General features: G+C 45.2%; 1 protein-coding gene across 1 annotated transcript in view; it reads right to left on the bottom strand.

The window, feature by feature from the left end:
* Positions 1–5,566, bottom strand: part of IGF2 (insulin like growth factor 2) — a 29,495-nt gene extending 23,929 nt beyond the window's left edge. Inside the window, exon 1 of the mRNA XM_074954850.1 lies at positions 5,229–5,566. Coding sequence (XP_074810951.1) covers positions 5,229–5,327 — 99 coding nt within the window. The 5' untranslated portion in view covers positions 5,328–5,566. The remainder of the gene's footprint in view (positions 1–5,228) is intronic.
* Positions 5,567–11,517: the final 5,951 nt, after the last annotated feature.

Raw genomic sequence — 11,517 nt, forward strand, 5'->3', positions numbered from 1 at the left:
CCCTAATAATAATTAGGCAAGCCCTGAGCTGTACTCAGATATGCTGAAATAGCAGTCACACCTGTGCTGTGGTACGCCAGCAACAGGTGAGTGGCCACGTGAGGTTATGCAGGATACCTGCACTCTGCTGTGTCGTGAGCTGAAGCTTGTGGCACAGCCTCCCTTATTGCTGTTATAGATTTTTTTTTAGCTACGTACAGCACAGTCAGCTGGGTATGTCAGCTCCATTCAAGTGCTGGAGAATAAGAGGCCAACCGAAGGCACTGTACCAGAGCTGAGCTGAGAATGCAGAAGTGCCTTGTGTGCGGGTCTGTGCTTAGGCTACTAGACCCCTGTGATGCCTCTCCTGTGTGAGCTCCCGGCCAGGCAAATTACCAAACTTCCTGACTGATCCAGTTCCTCCTTTGGTCTGGCCCACTTTAGAGTTTCACTCTACCAGAAGGATCAAATTAGAGAGATGGCCCGATCTGCAAGATTGGAGTCAGAGATAGTGGGTCCAACTCTTCCCCTGAGGAAATCGCTTACACTACAGAATGGGTTTGTAAAGCTGCCATTCCCATTTGATAGCATTTCACACCCACTTTGCACTGGTGTAAGTAATTACGCATGTAACAGGGCAAGGGAGAATTAAACCTAGGTTAACAGACATAATGAGTGATGTCTTCAACGATATTCGGCAGGAGATTGCCTGGCAGTTACACAGGGACTTCCTGAATCTAAATTCCACTATCTCAGGCACTTATGTGCCTCCCCTGTTACCATCCTGCTGGGCTGCCTCACAGTCTTTAATGACTTTATCCCCAAGGCACCCCTCAGAGATAGGGCAGTGAAACATGGGGAACCGAAGCTCAGTGAGAGTGAGTGATCTGCCCAAAGTCGCACCGGACGTCTGTGGCAAAGCCAGTCTCCCAGATCCCAGGCTGATGCCCAAACCATTGGGAAACACGTCCTCTCTAAGGGCCCCTTGATACCACTCTGGCAGTATAAACAAGAATCCGGACCCTGATTTTCAGAAGTGCTGAGTATCCAGAACTCCAGCTGAAGTCAATGGGAGAATGCAGACACTCAGCACCGTTGAAAGTCAGGCCTTGACTTAATGCGCACCCAGGACAGAGGTGCTGTTACCACTCCAGAGACCTGGGAGTGTCTGGAAGTTATAAGAGTGCAGGGGAAGGTGTTTCATCTTAATATTTAGAATGTCACAAGTGTGGGTCTGTTGTGCAAGACCTGCATCCGATGTTACTGTGACTTCTTTGCCATTCTAACACTCAGGAAAGAGAAGCCTTCCCTGTATAGGAAGGGGGAGGAACTCAGAGCCCAGTGCCATGTCGGATGGCACAGTGGTATTATGAAGGAGGCCTATGCTATGCATTACTCTGGAAGTGAGTTGCTAGGGAGTGGCTTCAGGGTAACATCAGTAGTTTTCTGAGGACTAATCTTTGTACAACGTGCCAGTGTGTCTCCTAGGAACATGCTTAGTGAGCCCCAGAGCTGCCAGTTCTCATGATATTCGGTGTTTCCTTAAAGCTCTAGGTACTGGAATCATCTGATTGTATGAAACTCTTAGCTTTTATTGTAAAAAAATGAAGTTTCTAGCCCTCATGGTTGAGATGAAAGGTCAGCTCTCAAACACTGGAAGGCAGATAACATGAACCCCAAGTTTGCTAGTTTTAAAAATCACATGATTTAAGCAAATCTCATGATTTGTTGGCACCTGACTCTTGATTGTTATATGCCTGAGGCTGGCAACACTATGTTAGCTCTTACTTTCTTGTGTCTTAAATGGGAAATGTGCTCCCTCCGTGCCCCACTCTGGGAGGGGGGTTCTCTCCATACCCTGCAGCTCCCTCTGTCCCACACTGGGAGACTGAGGGGATCTCTCTCTGTACAGTAGGTGTTAGCTACAATAGTCTTTGCTGGGGAAACTATGTGGGGGGCCGGGGGGGAATCAAACTAGAAAAAGGTGAAACGGGTACTCAGTATTATTTACTCGGGAGTGTATTGCACAAACTTTGGTATGCAGCCCAGAAATATTTGATTTATTGCATTAAAAAGGGAAATGCAATCTTGCTTAACTCTTCTAAAGACAGCTGGCAGAATCTGGAGAAGGGATTTCAAAGTCAGTGTTAGTAGCCTCATTTAACTTTTTTCTGATTTACTCCAGGTTTTGGAAGCAAATACAGCAAAGCAAGTGGAATGATAAAGAGAGAAGAGTTAAGCCGTTTAATCAGAAATTGTGGTGACTGGAGTTTTCTGGCAAGTGATATTCCCACAACACATTGAACTGGCTTTAGGTCTTGGCAGAGCACGGTTAACCCTTTCCGTTCTATTTCATACAAGTGATCAGTGTGTGTATTTTATCCCTCTCCCACTGAAGCCAGTAAACCCCCCCCACACACACACACACACCGCCCCAGCCCGTCTCTAGATATAGAAGCTTTTAAAGCAAAGACAAACCAAAGTAGGATTTGCGAGCTCAGTCCCAGGATATGCACTGGTAGTGGACAGGAGAGGGTGCACCACCTGCAGTGCTCCTACGTGATATCCTGGAAAAGCACCAGATTCTCTGTCTCTCTAAAAAGAAGACCTGTGTTTGCTTTATTTTAAAAACTAGAGCAATTCCTTCTTACAATGCTCTGTTATGCAGCTGGAGCCTGATCCAAAACCCATTGTCATTGATGGAAAGACTTGCAATGACTTCACTGGGCTTTGGATGAAGACTCTGTGTAGTAATTTGGTCCAGCCAGTGATCCTCCCACACAGGTTATAGTAAAGGATCATCAGTAGAAAGCGCGCGCGCACACACACACACACACACACACACACACACACAGATTTTGGCTTTGAGATTTTGCTGGGAAGGGGAAAAAGCCCAACAACTTTTTTTGGGGGGGGGGGGGAGGGCAGGAAAAGTGGATTTGTTTATCCCTTTATGAATTTTCACAGAAAGCCCCTTTGACAGGTTAAGTGAACATGTGCCTGTCAACAAATTGGAGTGGGTTTTGCAACTGTGACCCATTCTCCCCACCACCAAACTTGTCAGTTTTGGTCCAGAGAAGCCCAAACCAGAAATGTCATCTGGTTTTACTGCCCCAGATTATGGGGTTTCATTGTTTCCTTAATATGCAACCAGAGTCAAACAAACCCAGGGGAAAAAATAAAAGCCTAACAACCTGTTATGCCAAAAAAACAAAATCTACTTCTGCAAACCTTGGGCTCTACAGCCTGTCCTGGTGTTAGGAAGAAAACTATATACTCTGTATAGGGAAGTTCCAATCTAAGGGTTTAAAACAGAAACTCTCCCAAAGTGTCTATTTAAAACCACCCACACAAGTCTTATTTTTACACTTGATTGCTCAGTGTTGCCTGAGCAAGACCTAGTGTATCAGAAACCCTGTTAACGTACCACTGGTTGAAAGCAAGGCAGCCACATCTGCTGGTACAGTTATGTTAAATCAAAGTTTCCTCATGTGCCCCAATTCCCTACCGCTGAACAGAGTGCTAAAACCTTTCCAAGTTGCTCTCTTAAAACAATTACTGTAGGGAAAAGCAATTGGGAAGGAAGGAAGGGGAAAAAAAAAAAAAAAGACTCCACACAAAGTAGAAGGCTCCATGCCAACCATTAACTCTCACTCCATTTTGGCTTCATTTTCTTGTTTTTCCTCTCCGAATTTTCATTCCTCTGAGACCGAACATGCTGCAGTGTTTCTCAGAATAGCGTTTAATACTCTCTTAAGGCTCTGAAGCTAAAGAACTGTCTGTCCCTTCCACACAATGCACAATCTTAATATTCCCCCCTGCCAAATGACTTAAGAAAAGCATGCAATATTTTGTTAGAAGAGGTCTATTTCAAGTTCTGTCCAATAGCCCATAGGTGACCTTGCATGACCTCGTATACTAGAAATGAGATCTAAACACCCATAATTTGAGTGCGGATCAGAATGTTGTGACTTGAGCCCTCTAATATAAACACACACACACACTTAAGGTGATCTTAGTATTTGCCTATGAAATAAACATTCCTAGTGAGTTCCATATATCATTCTCCATGCACAGCCTCCCATGATCACCTGCTATTCAGTTTCCGATACTGGCTGTGATGCTGGTATACAAGGGCAATGCTTCTAATTTACTTTTGAGCTTTAAATGAACGTATGCACACATGCACAAGGAGCAGAAAATCCATTAAAAAAAAAATCTGCTCCACTCCAACTCCAGTCTGGGAATCCCGGCATGGTGCCAGTATCTCCATTCATACAAGGATTCAGGAGTCCAGAGCGAGCATATGAGTTTCCTGCACTCCCCCAGTGACAGATCGCAACTCCCCTCCCCTTAGTCAAGAGCAGTGTCCCACCGGGGTGCAGTGTGCAGACATACACCAGTTTTCTAAGGGTGAGCCACCCCCTTGCAGGGGCTCAGCTCTCCTCTCAGTCCTCTGTAGCTGTGCATATACACCCAGCCCCCAGATGAGTCCCTACAGCGCAATGCTGTTACAGCCTCGCCAGCAACTTGTGTCACCCTTCCCTTTTTTAACCTGTTAGGCTCTCACTGGGAGAAGTCCCGTCCTCTAATTTAAAGTGAAGCGACTCAGCCGTCATTTGAGGTCCCTCTAGCGACCCTAAAGGGGAACTGCAGCCAGGCGGGAACTCTTGCTTTTCTGTTTCCAAAGCCCAAGCTCCACACGCAACCAAGGGAGAAGGGGGGGGGGCGGGTGAGGGGGAAGCAGCTCATAAATACTCTCGCCCTCCTACACCGGTCACTTTTGCAAATATCCCATTGCACCCTCTTGCAAGGACTTCACCATCACTGGCTTACACAGGAAATGCCGGGATGCAGCAACAAGAAATACAACGTGCCAGCCAAATGCGGCTCCTGGTTGTAATCACGTTGTTTGCACGAGTCCAAAGCGACACAACCCAAACCCTCCTGCCTTGCTTAAAAAAAGAAAGCGCCAAGCCCGGCCCCCCGCTCCTGCAGGCGAGAGATCTCTCGCAGCGAGCTGGGCTGCTTTTTCAGCTCATTTCCAGCCCCGCGTCCTTCTGTGAACTGGGGACACGCGCGCGCGCTAAGCAGAAGGAAGAGTCAGAGAGGAGTCTCTGGATCTGCTGGGCTGGCCATCAAAAAGTCTGATGTGGCTGATCTTAGCTCAGCGAGCCCGCTGGCTGCCCCCTCTGCCTGCGGCGGCACTAGAGACAAGTCCAGCATGGGTTGTTTAATGTTGTCCTTACCTTTAAACTTCCACTGCTACTTTCAACTTCTTGTGTGCAGACCTGGAGTAAGGCTGGGTGGCTGGAGCATTCATCCATGTATCTCTCTGCTCCTGACATGCTTCTGTCCTGCTTGGTTTGTTGTTTAGTTTAATTTGGGGGGGGAGGTTTTTGGTGTGTCAAGTCCCTGTTTTACGAGGATGTTGCTGGTTTTGCTTTGCTGTCTCTTGGCTTGTTCTTGCTTTTCCAAGAGTCTGAGCTGGTGGGGCTTGGTTCTCCCAGCTGCAGCTATAGTCTCAATTAGCTGCTCCACAACTGAGGAGACAGGCTGAGAGCACTCACTGCCCCTTCTTTTATACACCATCCAATGGGCATGCTCCAACTTCTACTGTAACAACGATCAAGGCAACTCAGCCAATAACCTTGCAGAAGTTATCTAACCCCTCTTTCCCCCTCCCTCCTTCCCTCCCTCCCTTTCTCTCTCGTGTAACCCTCGGAGTCTCACACTAGGAAAAAGTTTCAATAACATGGTTTCATAGAATGTTCCTCTCAGGGGGTTGAATGCAGCTACTGCTCCATGCAGAAAAAAATCCCTGTCCTTTGAGTGAGGGCAGAAGGAGGGTGTCTGCTTTCATTGCATGCTGCTTTTCAGATGCAGGTAAAGTGAGCAATAAGAATGTGAACAGATGAATGCAGTTTTTATTTTTCAAAAAAGAGCAGCTCATTCTGGGGTGGCCAAATGCCCTGCTAGGGCTACCACGTTCCGGACTAACGCGACCAAATGTTTAGGAATGGTTGCCTTTGAGTTCATCGGTGTTTCATTTAATTTCACCAGTATTCCTATGGGGAAAACAATCCAATATCAGCTGAGTCGTGATTCATAAGCCAATGGGTACCAAGCAGTGAGTCTACATAGTTCTTTTCCATGGGGAGAACTACCCATTTTCCACACTGAAACCTCTTCATCCAAGTCAGTGTACTTTTCTTAAAAGGTGCCTGTTTCATCTTGAATCTGATCTTTCCTCCTTTCACACAACATCCTCTGAGCTCCTTAACGGAGTCAAAATTCCTCACTTTCCAAGAAATAAAATTTAGATGGTTACTCTAATATTTGATCTTTATTTTCAACAGCTGCGTTTTCACCATTGGTCCTGCACGTTCCCTTCAAAATAACTCCTGGGGTAACGACATGTTTCAGTGATTAGCGAAGGTGATTTTCAGTCAGTGAAGAAGTTGGTATGGGAGGCAGGCCTTATTTTACAGTCACCTACCGACTGAAGTGACTTCGACACATGCAGGATTTCAGAAGCAAAGGGGTAGGCATGGGAGGGGGTTGTTCACTGTGATTGGTAAGCAGTTAATCATTCATAACTTCATTAACATCCTTGCTATCCCAAAGTAAACATGGAGACTTTGCCTATCTAGGGCAGACAGATACAGTGTGTTCTGCACCTACTGCTGTATTCTGGCTCTCATGCTCACTTTTAGTTGTCCACCAACCTAATTAAGGCCCCATTCTGCAAAGATTTATGCATATGAATAATCCCATTTAAGATAATGGGAATTCTCCCATACTTGCAGTTAATTGTGCATATAAAGCTGTGCAGAGTAAAATGTAAAATGAATTATTATTGCTATTGATTACTGCAGTGCCAAGAGACCTGCACTACGATAGGGACCCCACTGTGCTAGGCGCTGCAGATATGTATAAGTAAGATAACAGTGCCCTGTCCCAAAGAGCTTACAATCTAAATGGACAAGACAAAGAGTAGGAGGGAAAAAAGAGGTGAACTGACTTGTCCAAGGTCATGCAGCAGGTCAGTGTCAGAGATGGGAATAGAACCCAGGTCTCCTGAACTGCCAAGTCCAAGTCAGTGCCCAAATAGTTAATGAAATTCAGTGATTACATGATTACAACATGCCAATGCACACTTAAACAATAGAAAATAATGCTTTATTTTTATAATTGATTTTTTTCTCTCTGAGGTTGGGAATTGACTGAAGGATTTCTCCAAACAAGTGGAATTTAGAAGATTTCTCCCAAAGACAAACCAAAAAGGGAGAAGGGCTGGTACTTTCTCTATAGGCTTTTGACCTCCTAAAGGACACATGTCACCCTCTCAAGAATCTGTTCATTCATCAGGTTGTTCTTTGGATCACATCATTCGACCCTAATTTTCTTTCCATGTCTGGATTGTATCATTGCATTTCAGACCAACCAAACAACCCAATGCCAGTGCAATGTCCTTAAACTAAAGAAGTCATCAGAACAGGGAGGAGGGCATGGTGCTGATAAAACATACATACATACAGGAAAGATTTTCAACCTAAAGTTAGTCACCTAAATCCATATATAGGCACTTAAATAAGTGGTTTGGTTTTCCATACCTCAATGGAAATTTAGCTGCTAAGTGCTCAGCACTTTTGAAAACCTGGCCACTTCTTTAGGTGCCTAATTATAGATTTATGAGGCTAACTTTAGACAACCTGGTTTGGAAATCTTGGCCATATACCTTTACACCTCATCCAATGTAAAACTTTCAATAGATGGGAAAGAAAGTTGTATTCTTTTTCACAACGATCCTTCCCCATTTGTTTAAAAACAAAACCATATCCAAGGTGGTCAAATGGGGCTGTTAGCAGCCCAGAGAGAAGAATTGACTTCCCTTCCCCCAACTTGCCACCAGCACCTCCTTTGAGTAGACAAAAGAAACCTAGAGAGGGTGAGAGGGCTAATCTCTCTGAGAAAAAACAAGTGATTTTCCAGTAAACAACTGCAACAGCAAACAAAGAGGGTGAACAATAATGATAATCAAAAACTATATTGTAAGGACAAGATGACCCCATCATGAGAGGTGTCTCACCAGCTCAGTGAAAACAGCCAGCATTTTGGGTGAGCCTTCATCATCAACAACATCACCACAGACAACAAAATAAACCCCACAAGTTGCCATTGGATCCACTTGTGTTTGTGCCTTTGATCTTTTAATTGCTTCTTAGTTATCCTTCAGTGCAAATAAATAGTGCATTGTGTCAAGAAAGAGAGAGAGGGGAGGATAAGAAAGAAAGAAAGAAAGACACAAAAGAAAGAGCTGTTGACCGAAAGAGAAAAAAGGCAGGTTATTTTCCCTTCTTTAAAGGAGTGTGTCTGTATTTGAGGGGGAAACTGGGGGGGGGGGTTGGAAATCAAAGCAAAATAAAGAAAAACACATTAAGCCTCAGGCAAATATCATCCTTACGTCAGTAGGAAGAAATGGGGGAGAGGGCAAAACCCAGGATTAACCTCGTTTGAGTTTATTCCCTGAGAGGTGAATTGATCCAAAGAAGGTATGATGTAGCAGCAGAAGGAAGATAAATAGCTCTGAGGCTGTATTGACAGCTAACCATATCACCATTTTCTTTTTCTTTCTTTCTTTCTTTCTTTCTTTTTTTCTTTCTTTCTTTCTAGCATTTCCATGGAAATACTTACTGGAATGTCATGGGGAGGAAAGTCCAAACTCCTTTAAGCACAAATGTGAAACTCTGACAGGCACAATCAGCCCTTCCAAATAACAAGGGACAAAGTTGGCCTTTATAGCATTGTGCAAATACATAGAATTATGACTTTCTGTGTAGGGTTACGGAATAATCTTTACGTTAAAAGAGCTTGCCAGTGATGCCTGAGAAATATGGTGCAGGAGGGCAGATGAGAAACTTTATAGATTGGAATCCTGTTGGGGAAGGGACTGTGTCTCACTGTGCATCTGTGCAGCACCTAACAGGCTAGGGCTCTGATCTCAGCTGGGGCCCGTAGGCTTTACCCAGTAACAAACAGCAATATTCTTCTGTCACCCGCTGGATGGCTTTGTGGAACAGCAGCAACACAAAGGCAGTGTTTCATGCTACAACACCTGCCTTCTGTCAGTAGCAAATCCCTACAATCTAAAGCCTGGTTGAAACACAACATTGCACAGTTTGACTACAGGTATGGTTTTAAGCTGTTGTAGATAAACTGATGCAAACCCGTGTGGACACGCTTAAATCTGTTTTAATCTGTTTTATATTGGTTTCATTTGCTGCAATAAATTTACAGGCACATGCTAAACAAAAATATTCAGTTTTAAAGACATATAAGTGGGTCCATATAGGGGTTCAAATAAATTTTGGTTAAATTGGTGCAACTTATATGTGTGGACATGGTCCAAGATCCCCCCTGCTCCTGATGTATTCTACAGCTGCCTTCAGGTTGACTCTACTTCTGTCTATGGGTCTCTCTCTCTTTATAGAAAATCCAGAAAATCTTCAAATATAATAGGCATACTTGGTCCTGCCTTAGGCAGGAAATACCACAAATTGGGTAATATTTTAAATGGGTCTGATACATCTTGTTACAATTAATGTACACATGACACATTTTATGAACTATATACTAGATCTTGATTTGCCATAGAGATTCTAAGCAGGGTGGAATGGCGGAGATACGTCTGTTGAGTAATTAATTACTTTAAAACAGCACCGTATGTTGGCTAAGACAAAATACCTCTGAGGAATTCTGGAATCCCAGCTATGTATCTTTCAGGCATGTCTTTTGACTGTTTTTTCTCTTGCTGCTGCACTTCAGTCAGTGGGTCCTTGTGTCTAGTCCTCATTGTCTTCAGGATGATCTTTGGATGTGATTCTTAAGTGTTCTCCAGAAGCCACTTCCCACCTTATCAGAGACCCTCACCTTTGCTGTCTTTCATTACTCAGCCCTGCCACTCCCTCTCTGAAGCTCCAGGAGCATTTAAAATGAGCTGGACTCTTAGAGCCAACAAACGGCGTTGGGAATTCTGACCTGAATTTTGCAGCCTCAGCGCAGCAAAAACCTGAGGAGAGAAGAAACAGGGCATTTTATTGTCTGTTTCTACCTCCTCTTCTGACTCCCTTTTTGGACTGCTAGTCCTTTGGCTTTCCACAACAGAGTAGTTCTTTGGTCAGGCTCTTTCAAGAGAAAGACAATGGTCCTGGGTGAAGGTACTGGGCTAGAACTCAAAAGAGCTGGGGTCAGCTTCTGGTTTTCCTGTGCAACCTGGGTCAAGTTATCTAATCTCTCTGTGCCTCAGTACCCCATTCGTAAAATGGAGGTGATAATGCTTCCTTTCTCCATCTTTGGCTGCTGGATTATTGTAATTGGACTGGTCCGAGGATAGGAGAGAGACAAGGTAGGTAAAATAATACCTTTTACTGGACCAACTACTGTTCATGGAAAGCTTGTACCTTCCACCAATAAAGGATATTACCTCTCCTATCTTCTCTCTCTCTCTCCATCTTGTCCGTTTAAATGGTAAGCTCTTCAGGTCAGAGACTGCCCCTTGTGGTCTGTACATACAGCACCGAACTGCACTGAGGTCTCTAGATGCTACTGTACTATCAACGATGATGTTGCTCTTGGAGTCAGTGCACACTGGGATGGGTTCGATCAGGAAACCCCGCTACGAAATTGGTGGTGAACTGCCAATGTTATAAATGAGGAGGTCCTTACAAAAACATTCCCCTTCTACCTGGGATAGGCCCGCTGTACCAGGGAGGTGTGCGCTCACAGAACGGAGGGGGAGAGGTGAATGATTTGTTTTATCATTTAAACAAAACACATTCTCATAAGCATAACCAAGGAAGGGAGGCACCAGCACTTGGCAAACGAATGTACACTAAGTGCACTTCTCTGGAAATGTTTATACTCTGCTGCTGAGAAATCCGCTGAGCACATTGACAGGACAGCATGGTGCTCCGCTTGTGTAATTTGTAATGGGGTGAGGTGAGGACCTTGCAGGGGGCCCTGAGGACATTCTCCTCCCCCACAGGAGCACGATTTCTAAAATACCTGCCACTTGCTGCACCCTGGTCCATTCCCAAGGCCCAAAATGCGCTCTGCAGCAGCCTTTATGTGAGGCAGCAGCACCAGGGATGGCTTGGCAGCATCAAGGAGGAGGGGGTGAACATGCCTCTCTTTAGTTGGGTGTGAGACGACTCTGCCGAGGGGAGCCCCTGACAGCACACCACCGCCAGGGGTTATTCCTTGCAGGACTGCTGTGTACATAAGAAAGAGGAAGGATGACTGTGTGATTAATGCGCTAGCCTGGGATTCAGGAGATCTGGGCTCAGTTCCCAGCTCTGCCATAGACTTCCTGTGCGACCTTGGCCAGGTTTCCAGAAGAGCTTAGCATCTAGCACAGGGGTTCTCAAACTGGGGGTTGCGCCCCCTCGGAGGGTTGCAAGGTGGTTTTGTGAGAGTCGCAAGCTGTCAGCCCCCGGGCAGCAGGGCTGGGGCTGTCAATCCCGCATATGGCTGACA

The sequence above is a fragment of the Natator depressus genome, chromosome 6 (assembly GCF_965152275.1).
Source record: "Natator depressus isolate rNatDep1 chromosome 6, rNatDep2.hap1, whole genome shotgun sequence".
In the NCBI taxonomy this organism is placed as follows: domain Eukaryota; kingdom Metazoa; phylum Chordata; order Testudines; family Cheloniidae; genus Natator; species Natator depressus.